Here is an 18743-nt window from a genome sequence, read left to right on the forward strand (position 1 = left end):
TAGAGAGCCGAGACTATAACCATTAGTCTGAGGAGGAGGAGTAGAGATCCTAACTTATCTGTGTCGGACTTAATATGTTAGGAATAAACTACGCTACATTAAACCACGCTTAAACTTTAAAATCTCATACTGGGTAAAAAGCGCTGAATACAAAGAGATGAAAACAAAATGCTTTAACATTTAAGGAAGCATTTTAATGGGGGATTCACAATTCATTCCGTTTGCTTTTAAAAGAGAAAAATATAATACTAATTTGTAAAATCTTTGGGGGAAACCAGGCAATTTTGTGAACGAATTCATGCAATTAATTGGTTTTCATTTATCGCTACGTTGTACTCCCAACTCTCCCCTGTTACTTTGAGTAACGCTGCCGAAAATCCTCCCTTCGCCCTTGTGCGTTACATAATTTATGGAGTTTATCTAAGAAATTCTTTCAAAAAGTCTAAGCAGACATTCTTGCTGGTCGGTTTTCATAAAAGCAAAATTCTTATTTTTCCTTACATATATTATTCAATTTAAGTACAAGGAAACCATCTAGTAACCATAACATTCCTACTCATAAAATAAGATTCTTCGAAAGACATCACAATAGTTATAGCAGAATAAATTAACCTTTTTACTAAAACTGAACATGCTGAACCTGTCGGAAGAGGTAAGAAATGGGAACATGTTTGAAAAGATGCAAATATCACAAACATACACACCTGCACTCGCACTATGACATTTTCAGGTTACATTGGTAACTCTGTAAAACTGCCGACTTTTAAATCGAGATTGTGGTACAGCTGATTCTAACCTCACTTTGTTTGAAAAGAGAAAGAGAAGAGGGATAAGTCTGAAGAGCCTGAAGTCTGAAGGAGGTTAATATTTTTTGGAAAGAAGACAACTGGTATTATAACTGACTTGGAAGAAAATCATGAGTAATTTCTATCATGAGTTGGACGTGGAAACTGTATTGCAATGCCCTGTTTGTTTTGAACTTCCATCAAATGTAATTTTTGTGTGCAAAGTTGGTCATCATATGTGTGAAAAATGTAGAAAGCGATTAACAACATGCCCAACTTGCCAGTCAGCTTTGACTTCTACTCGCAATTTTCTTGCAGAAGCTCTGATATCAAAGTTTTCAATATTCAGGGTGAGTTTATTTAGATTTTTGTTGTTTCATAAACCTTGATGGGGCTGACTAAAGTAACATAACAGACCAGGGATTAGGCCTATAAAAGCCTGCAGCATAGTAAGCCGGGTCTTCACAGTAGAATCAGTCTACCTAATTATGGATTAGAAATATGTACACTACCTAAAACATAAATATTCCAATCATAGTTATTTACAATAAGTGATTGCATATTCTATTAATGTACTGAATTAGAATATTGTTTAAAATTTATTTATACAAAGTAGGATAAAATTATTTGTATGGTAACTTATTTTTAGCCTTAAGTAACTCGCTTCAACCTTTTCGTGGCTGCAGTATAATAAGTAGCCACCAACACAATCAGATTATGATTATCGAATGATTCGAATCATCAATATTCATGACCAACAAAAGACTGAAAGCAAAATGTCGGTACAAATAACGTAATAGACATTTCAAAGAACAGTGTGGTTTTGCTAGTTTTCAATTCTAGAAATCATTGTATAGATATTAATATAATTTACAAATTATAATTTATATAATTACAACCAAACATTACATTTACTTCATGTATTTTCAAGGATAAACGTGACTGCTTGTAAAACGAATAGGACACGCACGTCACTGTACTTGCCGCCATTAGTCAATAACGAAACACATGATTTTAATTTTGAATTTAGGCCTAGCTCCAAACACAATTTTACTTTGAAATAATTTTGAGTGATAATGTCGAACTAAATTAAGTTTTAGCCTTTTAAAATCATATAGTGAAGCTATACTTTTATATGTAAAATAAATGTGTTTGTTTCATATTAGATGATATAAAATAAATGTATTTGTTTCAGATTACATGATATAGCAAAACCTAATTTAAGCAACGTTTGAGCAACGTAGTACTTAAGATGGGTAGGGTACGATAAGCGGACCCGGTTTTTTATATTGAAATTGGCAAACGATATTACTTAATCATAACCATCGATATAATCAATTGATACTGATTAATTATTTTGAACTATTAACTTAAATAATCTGTATCAACAACTGTAAACACTCAAAAATAATACACATAGGATAATATTTCAATTTTACATAAGTAATTCTGATTATTAAAAATGGAAGTCAATTTTAGAAAACTATACGACGTTGCTTTTTTGTGGCTTCACTATGTTGGACTCGTACAAAAAAACCCACTAAAAATGTGAAATTTGTGGGAAAGAAACAACTGTAACTGTGAGAGGAGTAAATATGGTCGGTCTTCAGTTTTCCTAATTTTGGTTATAATAATTTGTTTGATCACTGTAAATATTAAATTTATATTTTAGTTTAAAACATATGATTGTTATTGAGGACTACAGGTACTTTTCATATCGATAGATAGTGTAGGATTTGAGATGCGAATATTAGGTATCGATGACTATATTCTTCGATATAAAAAACCGGGTCCACTTATCGTAGCCTACCCTTTACTTTACTTTAGGCAATCTGAAATGGTATTTCTAAGGTACAGTTTGAGGAATTTTGCTGCGCGTGTGACCTTGAGTGTATGGTGGTAGGCGGGAGGGGTGGCGGGGTAGCATTATGCGCTGCGTCCTGAAAACATTTCCTGTGACTCATGGGTAAAACCCTCCTTTCAGGAATTGTATTGGCCCAAATAAATCATCACACTCGCTACAGTCATTCTGTTTTGTGACAGTGCTGATTGTGGTAGAATTAAATAATAAGAGAATACCAAATAATAGCAATAATAGGACCTGTCATCCTTGTTTTTCAGTTGTTTAACATGTTTTTGAAAATAACGTATTAGTCAATACTAATCTGCAAATCGAATTCGTGAGTTTAAAGTCGTTAAAGAGATTGTTGCGCCTTCATCTCGGTGGCTAGCACGTAAACACAACCCGCCACACAGATAGCGTTTATTTGTTGAAAGGATAGTATTTGGGCCCTACGAGCACAGCTAAATTCCTCCAACTGTACTAATGCCGTCAAAAGTACATTCATTAATAAAAAAGAAATAGTTTGTTTAATTTGAACTAAAATAGTACATTATTTTTTATTATATTCATAATACCAAATTTAGAAAGTTCAAAACAAGTCTTCTCAAGATCGATTTTTAGATAAGGCGTGTTTGTTCTTACTTTTCTTGCAGCGAAACACTATTTGATTTCCATCTTTAATTCTAGTTTACATCTCGTCAATAAAAAGCTGGACAATTCTGATTTAAAGGAGCAAGGTTATTATCTTGTAACCGTTTAGAACATTGCTCAGTGTTTATTAAAACATTGGGAGCCAATATCTGCATATTCATCGCCTTTGTTCTTGTTGCTGTCATTAGCCTTCTCCTACATAAACGAAATAACAACAGCTGTTAATGACGTCACTAGCAACAGCCGGTAATGACATCATTAGTCTAAATAAAGAAAGCTGGCGATGATTATTTATGAATATCTTTAGGTCAAATGTTGTATTCGATAGTATCGATATTTCAAATCGATAATTATAACCTGATTGTGTTGGTGGCCGCTTATTATACTGTAGGTGTTTTGGTTTCAGTAGTTTAGATAATCATGAATATTGATGTTAGAGTTGTGTTGGTGACTGCTTATACTGCAATAAAAAAATTAATTCTAGATCTGTCAGTTGAAATAGTCTATAATGTCAGACTTAACAGAGCTATTTTTGCCTATAACTAATCCATATTATTATTTGCAAGGTACGGATAATCTGACAAACTCGATGAACCTTAACTGGCGTTAAGTGAATTGTGAATTTAAATGCTGGAGTGGCAAAACATGAGTTTTGCGTTATTAACCTATTGATATCGTCATCTTGAACAAAACAATATAAGGTTTCAATGGGTGGAAATGACAAATAAGGAAATTATAGAACATTGAAAGTGGGACTACTTTTCACAAGCGGAGTAATATTTCATTGTTCTACAGATGTCACATGGTCTTTTTTTGATTGTAAGTCATCCTATATATATGTTGCTGTTGAGGTCAGCCATTACATAATCTTTGGATATGTAAAATAACAATAATGCTGAAATCTGGGGAATTTGACCCAAATACAATAAATACATTTGTTAATTTAGACCTTCTAAGAATAAAAGTTCATATAAGCCTGACACAAGTGCCTGTGACCATCATCACGGGCTTTGGCAGCCTCTGCTTCGTACCAATGGCAACTTACGATCCCTCGATATAGTACCTAAAAGGAAAAATCGAAATCTAAATAATCTGATCATGAATGCCTCCATCCATTACTGCTGTATTGGAAACGCAACTTCTAGAAACAAACAAATGTAATTTCACCCAATCATAACTTCCTTCTATCTTGTAAGAAAAGTAGTTATCCTTTTAACATTCTAAAATTCATTATTTGTCATTTACATACACTAAAACCTTCTTATTGTTTAGTTGAGTAGGATAATAGCAATTGGTTAATATTGCAAATCACTTTTCTAGTCTATAAAAATAGTCTAGATAAAAATTAATTTGAAAATAATGCATACAAATTGAATCAAACTTTCAACAAACCAACGAATAATGTAAAAAAATCAACATAAGTTTAGTAAATTAAGCCAAAATAACGTAACTATAACTTAGTATGTACGTACTATATTACATACCAGTATACCACATGGTAACTTCCAAACGCGTAAAAAAGGTTTACTTGATTTAAAAATAACACTCAGGCCGTTAACCGCATTAATAACAAATTGTTTAGTGATTTATATTTTTTGTTGTCACTTCTTACAAGGCTGATACACATGAAAATCCATTTGAATGATGCTCATACAAATAAAAATCATATATTATCAGTGAGTTTAACGGGCAGACAACAAATAGCAACATATTTCATCATTATTAACGAATTCTACTCATCCTCCTGAACAAAATTGTATATTGTTTTAGAGGATGCAAATCCAAATAACAATGTTTTTTAATAATTGAAATATAACTGTCAATTTGTGGCAGGCCTATCTAGTGTCTGAAAGTGATTTCAGAATCTTTAGTTTAATTGCAATTTGTTTAACTATGTCCTCAAAGACTGCATGCCTCTTTGGGCTAACTTCAATATGATTAAAATTCAACTGTACTGTTCAAAAGAAGTAAAAAATAACTGTATGTTTCTTGTGATTTGTGCAGGCACTAACCAAGGCATGATTTAAACAATGTGCATAACAGTGAACATACTTAATGGACGGATTAACTTCTTTACATCTAGCCTGTACTCCGGTGATTCACCAGCCATTGCTGAAGCCCCGTCAAAGCACACACAAACTACATCTTTCCACTGCCTACTTCAAACAGCACACAGTTTATTGACTTATATATGCTTTCAGCATCAGTAAACTTCAGTCGCTGTAAGGACATCAATCTTTCAACAGGATATGCTCTTACTTTTGGAATGTAGTGAAACACAACTGTTAATCATACTCAATACATGACATTTATTTACCTTTTTCCTGGGCTCTAAACATTTCATTAACTTTATGTCATAAACTAAGCCCAGTTGTTGTGTAAACGCTGTTTCAACCAATCCAGGAAGCGAACTGTCATTTAGAGCAAAACAACGGCAGTTAAAACAATAAGTAACATTCTTGTTCGCACTGTACTCCAGTCATTTCAAATTTTCGGACCATTTAGTTTGAAATGATCTTTTGAATTGTTTCCCTTCCAACTTCATTTGTAGAGTAATTTAAAATTCTTTGTTGGTATGGCCCATGAGAAATCCTAACAGATTTTTCTTGCCTGTTCTTTGGTAAAGATCAAGCTCTGCTCAGTGGCTTTTAAACATCAACCTTCTTTCTATCATCATCATCTTGAATAATTTCCAAACTGGAACTGGCACTAACAACAGCAACAGCACCTGTAAAGAGAACTTACAGGCTTGGAATGTCAATAGCCTATTTTAAGGTGATGTTGCATGGGTGACAAGCAAAATATTTACACTTCAAAATTGTTAATATAGGCTGAATGACTATATTATTTGTACTATTAATTCGTTAGAACTGTAAAAATATCGTACTACAGTGGCAAATCCTAGGTAGGCTCTCTTTGTTTAATCAGACATTTATACATTATACAAAAATATTTTGAATAGGCGATCCAAAAGGAAAAAATAACATTTAACAAAAGGAATAGTACTGACATGTGTACACACTGAACGCCTATACCTGAGTGTGATATGAGTCACACTAGTTACAGTCAACACGGCACAGCAGAATGAGAAATGAGAAATGAGAAAGTTTATTGTCTTTAAACATAAAATATGCAATCGACAAAGTCATTCTATGCTAAAGCTTACATCCCACTATTATATATTGTGTACATTAACAAACTTGTCTAGCGGGCTTAGTCAATGTTACAGGTAACAATTATTACATTCTTTCATCAACCAGGCTTAGCTCTAATTTAGCTAAAATTTAAAAATTTAACAACGATATAACAGAAAAATTTACAAAAGGATAAATTGTAATAGATAAATTATTAACAATTAAATAAATAAACAGGGGGTACTACACTAATTTTAAAATCTTAAGGTACTAATATCACAGGCCAAATAACTTTGTACAGAGTAAAACGCTTTATCTTTGAGCCAATGTTCTAAAACTGCCTTAAATCTTTTTAATGTTACATGCCATGCCTCTTGAGGCAGTTTATTGAACATCTTTAATTTCATAATACAGTGACTACTTCTAGTTTTTTCTAATTTTATTGGTAACATTTCTATCATATGGTTTTTCCTAGTAGGATATCTGTGAACTTCTTGTCTAACCCTGAGTGTTTTTAGATTTTCTTTAACATCAACCAAGCAACAGTAAATGTATAGGCTAGGTAAAGTCATTATCTGTAGTTCTTTAAAAAGAGGCTCACAGGACTCTCTTTCTGGGACATTTTTTATTACCCTTAGGGCTCTCTTTTGCCATATGAAAACCTTTTGAGAACCACAGCTATTACCCCATAGTGTAATGCCATATCTAAGATGAGAATGGAAAAAGGCATAATAGGTAGTAATTAGCATATTCGTTGTCACAGAATTCAAAAGCTTACGTAAAAGAAATGTGACACTAGATAATTTTTTGCATAACTCTTGAATGTGTTGGTCCCAGCTCAATCTACTATCTAGGTGAAGTCCCAACAGTTTTACAGGCTTTACATCTTTATAAATATAGTGAGTCAAGGAAAAAATAATTTTTTCTGTTTTGTTACTATTTACAACAAGGTTGTTTGCTTCAAACCATTCTAATGCAGTTTCTATGGCTTGTGTTTTGTCCTCAAGCAGTGTATCCAAACTTTTATTCCAGCTCAAAAGTGTAGTATCATCAGCGTATAAAACTGATGGGCAAGGTAAATTAAAAGCTATGTCATTCATTGATATGATGAATAAAAATGGTCCAAGGACAGATCCTTGGGGGACTCCTGCATTCATAAGCACAATTCATAATGGCACAAACATCGCGAGTTACTAGCACTGCATGAGGTCTGCAGCAACGGTAATTACGCAACAATGTATGTTATGCAAACGTAGTGGCTGCTGATGGTACATTTTGTATATAAGGCAAATGCTTTATGGAATTAAATTTACCTAGATCATTGTATGAATTAGCTTTTAAATAGTGCTGCCATTAAAATATTGCATTTTTCCTGTTTATATGAAATAAAATCACATTCTCCACAGATGGAATATCAATAGAGTGCTGGTGCCGCGGCACTGGTGGTTATGATGTTTTGTTTTTTATGCTTTTTAGGCTAATTTTAGGTTATATGCTAAAAGTTTTGTTTTAATGGTAATAAATTTGGCAAATATTTATTTTAGCTAGTTCCAAATATTTGTTGTTTTTTTTCAAAAGGAACATTCTTAAAAATTAAATTGAATAAAAATAACACAAATTAAATTTTAGAAAGGGTTATCTTTTACATTTAAAAGACACTAGTAGTGGAATGGGCTAACAGTAATGGGCTCTGGCCAACAGCACAGGCTTTTTCGGTGCCACCCTGTGATAACAGTGACAGATGAAAAACATCCCTCGAGTTAGTACCGATCAGTAAAATATAAATTTCCAAAAGGCTGATCACTAAATGCTTAAGAGCTAAAAATATTACAAAGAACTATCCATACTTTTCTAGGTAGCAGGGGAATGGCAACTATATAGAAGAACATAAACTGTTTTTAATTTGCATTAAGAATTTCAAGAAAACATCATAACATCTTTTTTTGTCCTTTCTAACACAATAACAAGTAGTATAGCCTACTTTAAAGTTAATTAAAAACATAAAATTTTACATTGCATATGCAGAAAAACATCACTCACTAGCAACACAAACTAGATAAACAACCATTTCTGTAAATTGACTACACAACCAAATTGAATCAATCAGGAAAAGCAACGTCAAAACATTTAGAATGTTTGTGCTGTCTTGGAACACTCTTTTTTTATTTGTTTTACAGGAGGGTTTTTTAACTCTGGCTACAAAGAAAATTTGACATTACATGTAGGGTCTTAGTATTATACATTCTCTAGTTCATTTTCAAGAAAATGATACCAAATCTAAAAAGGTTTTACAGCACATAAAACATTGTTTACACATTTTATGAAAATGCTCAGCGGATCAAACGAAAATTGCTTGCCAAGTTAGAAGAACATCAACTGTCAGGACTTGTATTAAATAGGCCTAATGGATAATATTGTATTTGGGTACATGGATAATATTAAGTTTACCTAATACCCCTCTCATTTAAAAATTCCTTTTTTAATGGATTCCATTCTGAACAATTTTTAAAGACGTGTGTTTTTTTCAGTAGAAATGCATTTTTTACCGTTTCTTAGTTTTTTGAGATATGGTAGGAATGATTGTTCAAATGCCGGTAGAGAGACTGCCCAAGTACTGAAAGGATGGATGGCTTTTTAAATGTGTATATCTTAGATCACAATAAATTATAATGCATTACCCATTTGATCATGTTTGGCTTTACTGAATCTACCTGCACTTCTGGCGATGAAGGAAAAGCATCCTTTAATATTGTACCTATTAGGTTACAGATTGAAATTCCAGGCAATTATTCACAGCAATCAGTGTGGACAGGGTCAAATATATTTTTAGTTAAACGTCAAATACAAGTGGTATTAATATTTGAAAAATAGCGTATAATTTAAAATATAGAACCGATTTGTCATGAAAATACAGGAATAATTAGTTAATGTAGCCAAAAAGAGTAAATGATTGATTGAGAATGAATTAAAAAGATTTCAGCATTTCTGTGTGACCATTCCTTCAGTTTTATTGACCCTGACAGTGAAACTCGTACACAATCAAGGAGCATTAGATTGAAGTGAGAGCCAACATTTCATACTTCACAGTCTTAGGGGACTGATTTGTTAGGTCTTCGGCAAAATTTATAACGTGTTGGGGACTTTTATAAAGCGTTTACCATTTACCAATTCATTGTAGATCAATCAGGTAACGAACTATAAGTGTGACACAAGTTTTGGGAAATATTAAACATTACTTGGTATAGTTTACAGAAATGGAAAAATTTGTGGAACCAGAATTATTTTCAGAACTCTAAATTTGGATCATTGCTAAATGAAATTCTATACTGTATTACATGAATATAATAGAATGGTGTCAAAAACTTACAAATTAAGACCATGTATTTATGATCTTTTACTAAATTAAAATAGAGTATGGTAGATTATCCTCATAGTCCATTGAACGAATAAAGGGTTTTATGTATTAAATACATTTTTAGTTTATTTTTAAATTTTGAAAAAGAAGTTTCTGATTTTATATGTTTTCGGGTATTTTTTTGTAAAAGTTAATTCCAGCATATTGTGGTTCTTTTTTTTTTCAAAAAGTGCCAAGCGATGAGAAGGAGTAGCGAATTCGTCTCTCTGTCTTGTGTTGTACTGGTGATTAGTACCATTAAGCATTTGCTCTCCGATTCTTGACCTGACTGACAATATTACTTCATAAACATATAGTCGATAAACAGTAAGAATCTGTAGTTCCACAAATGTTTCCTTTACTGAGGTTTGTGGCTTTAGGTTCAATATAATTCTTATTGCCTTTTTTTTGTATGGACCTGGCATAGTAACTTTTGTCCATTTTGCAGGGAGGTGGTGATGCTCCATTCAACAATAACTCATTGCCCGACAGTGGAGGTCAGAGAGTACAGCCAGACTCGAGTACATCGGTGGTGGCTGAACTGCCAGAGAACCTCGGCCCATTGCGACCCCTGCCCATGTCTTCCGGCCTCTACACTTGTCTGCTTGAGTCCTGCCGCAACCGTGGTCCTATCGCCAACGGTTGCCTCTACAAACACATCGAGGTCGTCCATGCTCACCTATTTGATAAAGTAAGAGAAACAATGGTTGTACTATTAGTTTAGATCTTACTTTCATTTTAGGTCAAAGCTATCGCTAGGAAAATCGGATATAAAATATTCATAGTTTTTACTTATAGATATTATAATTATATATTGTCTACATGATTAAGAAATTGAATTTTTTTTATTTTCCGTAGTTTATAAAAATGTATCTTGAAATAAAAAAGAATAGTTAATTAAACTTGGTTTTAAAATATAAATTGTAGATACAATTCAGTAGTAAAATTATAGACGGTTTTATTATGGAAATATATAACGATGTTATAATAACATTTTCCAAAGTTTTCAGTCTCTTTGATATTAGCTGAACAATTAACACATTCCATGTGATACTTCTGCTCTATACACGATTCAGTGAAAATAACCTCTGGAAAACATGAATTGCCGTTTGGAGTCAGACTAAGGTAATTACAAAAAAACCAATAAATAGTACATCTAAGAGGAGAAATTAATTAAAAATAAATAACAGCAGATCTTAAAACTGAAGACAATAGACCTTGCAAGGAGTCAGACACTAGTGGACATTCTCCAAAAATTCAGTCGGACTTTTCTTTGGATACCACATGGCTACCTCTTGAGATAGCTCAACTAAAATCCAAACAAACTATTTTTAGAGTAAGAGGTAAAAAGATTGGGGACAGAAGTATCTCAAAGTACACTTACTTTGGGAGCAAACAAACAAATGGACTTCAGCATACAATCACCCAACTCATTAAAAGTCTTCAGCCTGTGTACAGTCAAGACAGCTAATACTCCTAATAAAAATAAAAGGAAAACTTTTCATCAAGAAAAACCACTTCAGCATATCATTACAAATAGCTAAGAGCAAATCAAAACAGCGAGTACCTCACCCTGCCAAAAAGACAAAAGAGCCACGTAATGAAGGAAGTCCAGGTCCTAGTTAACAAAAAGGACAATATCCTCTCCTCCCCACAACACATTTAGAGAAAGACCCAAAATGTATTCCAGAGAAAAGTTAGAAAAACCAAGTGTTTCTAACTTTCAGGGTACACAAAGGCCCTCTAATTACAGCAACAATTCTTGAAAGCTATGACACTTATTTAGACTTTTCCGACAAATGCATTAGAGAATCCTTAACAGAACACCAGGCAGAAACATGAGAACAAATGACAATACTAATGCAACATCTGAGAGGCCATTAAGTATTTTTTAGAACAATATCATCTAGCAAAAACCAACGATTAGAAATAGCAAAAACTGGCAGCACAATGTGTACAATAAACCCCCTCAAAATTCTTCTCCAGAACACTGACAGAGTAGCCAAGAAAATTGATCAAGTGAATTTCTAATCAGCACCAAACCAGACCTACTCAATCTTACACAACATGACCAAAAACAACTGCTTATGTTTAACACATGATTAGATGGATTAACCATAGACTTCAGCAGGGAACATTACTAGAAAGGAGGGGTTGCAGTATATGCCAGTCAAAACACCTTACTCTACTCTGAGGTATCCGATCATTGCAGAGAACTGACAATAGAGGGTGCTCTAGTAAAAACCGAGACAGAGTATACATTTGTTTATGTTCTAGGGGTCTACAGAAACCAGGGGAATCTGAAAGAAGACCTTGAGATGATGTTAGAGATATTAAACAAAATACCAACATCAAAATACCCGGTGCTAATAATGGGAGATATTAACATTGATATTATAAAAAAATGAACCTGACCAAATACACATGTTAGGAACTCTCCTAAGTCATAATGTGACATGACTGTCTCTTCCAATACTAGGATTACATCTACATCAAAAACCTCCATTGACCATGTATTGATGTATTAACAATAGTTACATCTAAGTATTCATCAGTCTTTTTTTTCTTTTTTTTAATTTGAATTAAAAAAAGACTGTGTATGGTTCATGAATACTTAGATGTAACTATTGTTAATACATCAATATCGAACCACACTGCTCAATTATGTATAATTTAAAAATACAATGAAACACAAATATCAGCCCTTGGCTTCAGAAAGTAGAATACTCAGTTTGAGAAACATCATGAATATGAGAATTATATATTATTTCAAAGGAAATAAATAAGTTAATTTACTATTCAATTTAGCTAACATACATAAATAATGAATAGACGAATGTATCAGTTTACGTTGGGATACAGAATAATTCTACATGTATATGTTTTTTCTATTGATTGTACATGTACTGTAATATTAATTGGAGAAAATACGCATGATATCAAATTTATTTGTTGAACCCATGGAGGTTAAACTGATAGTGTTGGCCTATTTTTTAATAAACGATTACTCATTGTCTTGTCTAATGTTCAAAAAGCAAACCTGGTAATTGAAAATGGCAAATGGTGAAAGTGAAAAGATATCACCATTTTAAATTTCTAATAGTGAAAATATAACATAATATAACAAAGGAAAGAATACGAGATGAGTGACAAGTTAAAAGGAATATTGTAGATATTTCTAGACTTACCTTTTCAACAATGATTAATTATGCCAAACCACATCTAATGAGCAAACCAGCTCCGCGGCAACTTCAAATCTATAGTATTTCTTGACACAGCTTTAACTTACTATTACATTGTTTAGAACTGTTAATCCTATTAATTCCTATATTTATAAACTCAGTCATAGAAGTGTTTAATTCAGTAAATATTTATTTCTGTTTTAGACCTACTTCAATATGTTTGTTATTTTTGTGTAATTCTCTTGTGACTCCATGAACTCATTGATTAAATTAACCATGTCCAACGTCAATATTTCCTCTCATCAGTAACTCCCAACTGTTACGCAAGAGTGCACCCTGTGCAATCAGCGGTAATGCCGATTGCTTTATAACACTAAATAATATTTCCAGTTTTGTTTCATGAGTTATAATAATTGTTTACCTAAATGCATATGTGTTCTAGCAGAAAGTTGTAGACACTTGTTTACACACACAGCACTGACTTTTATGTACTTTCTGCATATTGCCTAATCTAATGCATTGACTATTTTCTCCATTTATTTTTGGTTATAACTTCCAAATGGTTAATTTACATGTCATCTGTTTCCGAGTGGTAAAATAGATCACCTGATTGATCAGATCCCTAAAATAATTTAAAAAATCAGTAAATTCATTTTTCTTAAGAAAGAATTATTTTCAAAACATAATTTGCTATTGTTACATTATAGTATTTTGCATTAGAAAACCTAATGTAATATAAAAAACCACTCTCAGTGAAAAAAGAGTGAACACATTTAAAAAGTTTGGAATCTGACGTCTTGATATCCGTAACTAGATATTTTTTATCAGCCTAATACTAATTTTTTCTGGATTGGAAATTAAAATTGTGATTGTGAAGGATGTACAAAACTGGCTCAAAGATTGATCCTTGAAGGACACCATTTTATCGGTCTCTTTTCTTAGCGAAATGAGAAGTCAAATGCTCAGATATTTTAGTTTAAGTCAAAGTCAAAAACTCTTTATTTACAATTTTTGTAGAGAAATGTATCGGCGTCAAAATACATAATGTTAAAGTTGCACATTTACAGAATATAAGTTAGAGTTGAGCAGTCTTGATGTCTAAGATGGTCATGTTTCATGTGGATATATTCTTCCAGCGTGTAGTGCGGTTTGGTCACCAGCCATCTGTTCAGTGCCATCTTTAGGTTCTTCCCCTTCTAAGTCTTTATCTCGGTTGGCAGCAAATTGTAAAGCTTTCGACCCATGTATGACGACTTCCTCCCATTCGGTGAAAGATGGTGTGCTGGCAGGATGAAGTTGTCAGCATGTCAAGTGTTGTACTGGTGTACATCTGTTCCCCGATGGAATTCATTCATGTCGGCAAACGTAATCATTTCCTGGATGTAGAGGGCCACAACTGTCAAGATGCGAAGATCCTTGAAACCTTCACGACAGCTGTCCTTCGGTCTTAGGCCTTAAGAGTTCTTATTACTTTCTTCTGGATCGGGAGAAGTCTCTGTAGGATAGTAACTGTAGTGCCTCCCCATATAGCAATGCTGTACCTCAGATGAGACTCATAAAGGGCATAATAAGTTGTCTTTGCAGTGTTTAAATCACTGATGTGGTGAATTCTTTTAATGACAAAGAGGCTGGTGTTAAGTTTCTTGCAAAGTTCGTCAACATGCTGAGTCCATGAAAGAGTTTCGTCAATTGTTACACCAAGAAATTTTGCCTTGGGTTGCATGTCAACTTCTGGAAGAGCTGCGATTTCATCTCGTCTTCTACCAAATGCCAGTTGTTTGGTCTTGGTCATATAGACTAATAGGTCGTTGGAGTGGCAGTACTGGTGAGCCATATCTAGTGCTGTATATGAATCAATTGCTAGTTCTTGTGTAGAGTTCTCAGTGAGCAGAAGAGTCGTATCATGTCATTGGTAAATAAAATAAATAGTAACGGGTCTAAGACTGATCCTTGTGGCACTCCTCGGCTTACAGGTAACAGGTAAAGTTATTAATATTACGCTAAATTATACTAGAATACTATAATACAGTGTCAGCAAACCAAATCGATAGGTTTTGTAGCTGTAATTGGAGTAAATAAGTAGTTAATGCCAATGTCAATTTTAGTTTCAGAACAAGGTGGCCACTTTTACACACAACTTCGATAATTTTTGCAAGATGAAAGGCAGAGGCAAATACCACAGGGCTTTTCACGTTTCCAACATGGGGATCTTTTATCTGTGCTTAGAGATTCTAGAGGATGGCTACCTTAACTGCTGGCTCTCCGCACCCATCCCACTGTCTAGAGCTAACTGTTTCCAGTACCAAATCCAGTTTTCAAAAGAAAATGATGATGCCAAAGTGACTTTTTCCAGCAAGGTTGGTAAATATACGTTCTCATATTTAATTCATCCATTTTTTATAACACTACTTGAAAATTATCTTTTAGATTTTATTTTTCTCATTGTTAATGACAATGCGTATTTGTAACCAAAAACCCATTCAAAAACTGTGTATAAATGTAGTGTATAGAACATGAAAATATACGTATAATACAATATTTTAACAAGATTTTACATCTATAGATAGAGATAAATTATTAACCCTTTTAGCCCCGGCGTCCGATATATCGGACAGAGGTGGTCTAGCTAAAATGCCCAACGTCCGATATACCGGACGTCTCGATAATTTAATGTAGCTGGCTAATAATATGTCCAAATGCCATCAGTTTCGGTATATAGTCGGTGAAGAAACGGGCTACATGCAAAAACAATAACCTTCCAATTGGCATTGTATGTCGTCGTCATTGAGCGTAGTTTATTTGTCGATGTCAGCTGTCAGACGACTTCAGTTGCATTGTTGTTGTATGCTGACTTATAACCTCAATTAGTTTGCGTGATTGAAATGGTTGTTTTTTCGTGTGATTTATTGTATTATTAGTAAAAAAAAACATGAGTAAACGTCGTAGAGAAAAGTTACCAGTGAGTGAAAACACTTTGATAAACACTATTATTGGTAAACTTTTGGGATTATACCGACCAAACCCAGACATGAATCGTTATTTGACATTTTGCTTCTACTGATTACTAGATTAGCGTAGAACAATATTTCGTCAATATAAAACAGGAATTGTCTTATCGCAAACCCCTCCCCATCCTTAGACAGAGGTCAAAGTCGAGTGGTGTAGTAGATAACGTGATTGCAGAGTCTCGCCGCCCGTTCAGCTGGTGCGTCGCTTTGTTGTACTTCCGTGTTTTACCTCTACATTTCTCCAAACACAAAAATTCAATAAAAACAAACATGATCAAACTAAAACTAAACTCTTTATTGAAAAAACACTCAAAACTTGTTTTTATTCTTGATCACACTCCGCCACCCAAATGCGAGTGCCATGCCTTCGCGCTGATCTCAACGAAAGAAAAACATCCCTCGAGATAGTACATATCAGTAAAATATCAAATTCTAGAGGATCTGATCAGAAATATAAATTGAATTGTAATGGAAAGGCAATTCTGTACTGTGAAAATCACGTGATGCCGCGAGGCCTGTTGTAATCGGGATTCTCGAGAAAGATAAGATAACAGCGACGACAATACCAATCACAATGCCTGGAAATGCGTGTAATTTTGTAATTAAAGAGTTGTTTTTTCGTTCTATCATGTTTGTTTCTATAAATTTATATTTTTGTGTTCTTCATACTGTGTGGTCGGTTTAATCCCAAAGTACCCTATTATTAGTGGTGATTGTGCTATTTTTGAAGACAATGAATTGAGTTGTTTATATAAAATGTATATATTGTAAATATTATTTTATTTACTTTTTTTGAAAAATTAAACAAGTTTTTAGTCTTACAAACCATTACAATTAGTTTGTGTTATTTTACAATTGTTATTATTTCAAAAGTGCAAAAACAAGTATATATATCTGTATACTTCTACTGACGATATCTATATATATATATATATATATATATATATATATATATATATATATATATATATATTTACTCCAGAAAGTATTAAAGGGTTTTGAAGGTATATGTGTTATATTTACACGATTCAACAAACTGTCACGTATCCAATTGGCAATATTCAGACAGCAAGAATGTAAAAAAATATTAGTTTTTCACGTACTTTTGAATACACTAATTATAGAAATATTTAATTTTTTTAAATTTTATGGTTCATTAAACTCAGATATTTCATTTTTAGTTTCATACTAGTGTTGTAAATAAAAACAAGAAATATTATCAACATTTTTATTTGCGAGCTACCCTCCGCCACCCCCCAAGTACAGGCAATACTTGAGTCCACTAAGCTATTACAGAATTTAAGAATTAGTTTATAAACAGTAAATTACCAAAATTTTAGGGGGTTAGTGAAAAGTTTACACTGGGGAAAACATAGTTTGTCGTGCAAGTAATATGTTATTGATATGAGTTCTGGTGCTTTCATTGAAGTCCGGGCCTGATGACAGATTTTAGAGGGTGAGTTAACATCTTCATTATCAAAGGACAATTTCAGCTGCATAGTTTGACGTCCCCCAGCCGCTCACAGACATTTAGAGTGTTGGTGTCAGTTAAAATCTTCATTATCAATGGACAATTTCAGCTGCATGGGTTTATGTCCCGGCTGCTCACTGACATTTAGTGTTGGTGTCAGTTAAAATCTTCTTTATCAACAGAGAATTTTTGCTGCATGGGTTGATGTCCCCGGCTGCTCACTGACATTTAGTGTTGGTGTCAGTTAAAATCTTCTTTATCAACGGAGAATTTTTGCTGCATGGGTGATGTCCCGGCTGCTCACTGACATTTAGTGTTGGTGTCCGTTAAAATCTTCTTAATCAACGGAGAATTTTTGCTGCATGGGTTGATGTCCCAGCCCCTCACTGACATTTAGTGTTGGTGTCCCAGTTAAAATCTTCTTAATCAACAGAGAATTTTTTGCTGCATGGGTTGATGTCCCGGCTGCTCACTGACATTTAGTGTTTGTGTCAGTTAAAATCTTCTTAATCAACAGAGAATTTTTGCTGCATGGGTTGATGTCCCGGCTGCTCACTGACATTTAGTGTTGGTGTCCGTTAAAATCTTCTTAATCAACGGAGAATTTTTGCTGCATGGGTTGAATGTCCCGGCTGCTCACTGACATTTAGTGTTGGTGTCCAGTTAAAATCTTCTTAATCAACGGAGAATTTTTGCTGCATGGGTTGAATGTCCCGGCTGCTCACTGACATTTAGTGTTGGTGTCCGTTAAAATCTTCTTAATCAACGAGAATTTTTGCTGCATGGGTTGATGTCCCAGCCCCCTCACTGACATTTAGTGTTGGTGTCAGTTAAAATCTTCTTAATCAACAGAGAATTTTTGCTGCATGGGTTGATGTCCCGGCTGCTCACTGACATTTAGTGTTGGTGTCAGTTAAAATCTTCTTAATCAACGGAGAATTATTGCTGCATGGGTTGATGTTCCCGGCTGCTCACTGACATTTAGTGTTGGTTGTCAGTTAAAATCTTCTTAATCAACGGAGAATTTTTTTGCTGCATGGGTTGATGTCCCGGCTGCTCACTGACATTTAAAGTGTTCGTTTCAGCTTAGCCGATTTCAGAATATTCAAAATATTGAACAAATATCTCAGACCCGGATGGAACATTTATAGGTGTAGTATATTTCTTGTGGACTGTAGTTTTTTCCTCCAGTGAATGTTTTACTAATACTTCAGATTTTATGTATAGGTCACACTAACTTGGAATTTAGAATGATATTTTGCTGAATGTGTAATA

The 18743-nt window shown here is 33.6% G+C and overlaps 1 protein-coding gene across 1 annotated transcript in view; it reads left to right on the top strand.

Moving 5' to 3' along the window:
• The first annotated feature begins 796 nt into the window (after nt 1-796).
• LOC124362046 overlaps nt 797-18743 on the top strand; it is a 29789-nt gene continuing 11842 nt past the window's right edge. Inside the window, exons 1-3 of the mRNA XM_046816201.1 lie at nt 797-1135; nt 10256-10498; nt 15095-15346. Coding sequence (XP_046672157.1) covers nt 917-1135; nt 10256-10498; nt 15095-15346 — 714 coding nt within the window. The 5' untranslated portion in view covers nt 797-916. The remainder of the gene's footprint in view (nt 1136-10255; nt 10499-15094; nt 15347-18743) is intronic.

This window comes from Homalodisca vitripennis, chromosome 5, assembly GCF_021130785.1.
Source record: "Homalodisca vitripennis isolate AUS2020 chromosome 5, UT_GWSS_2.1, whole genome shotgun sequence".
Classification (NCBI taxonomy): Eukaryota; Metazoa; Arthropoda; class Insecta; order Hemiptera; family Cicadellidae; genus Homalodisca; species Homalodisca vitripennis.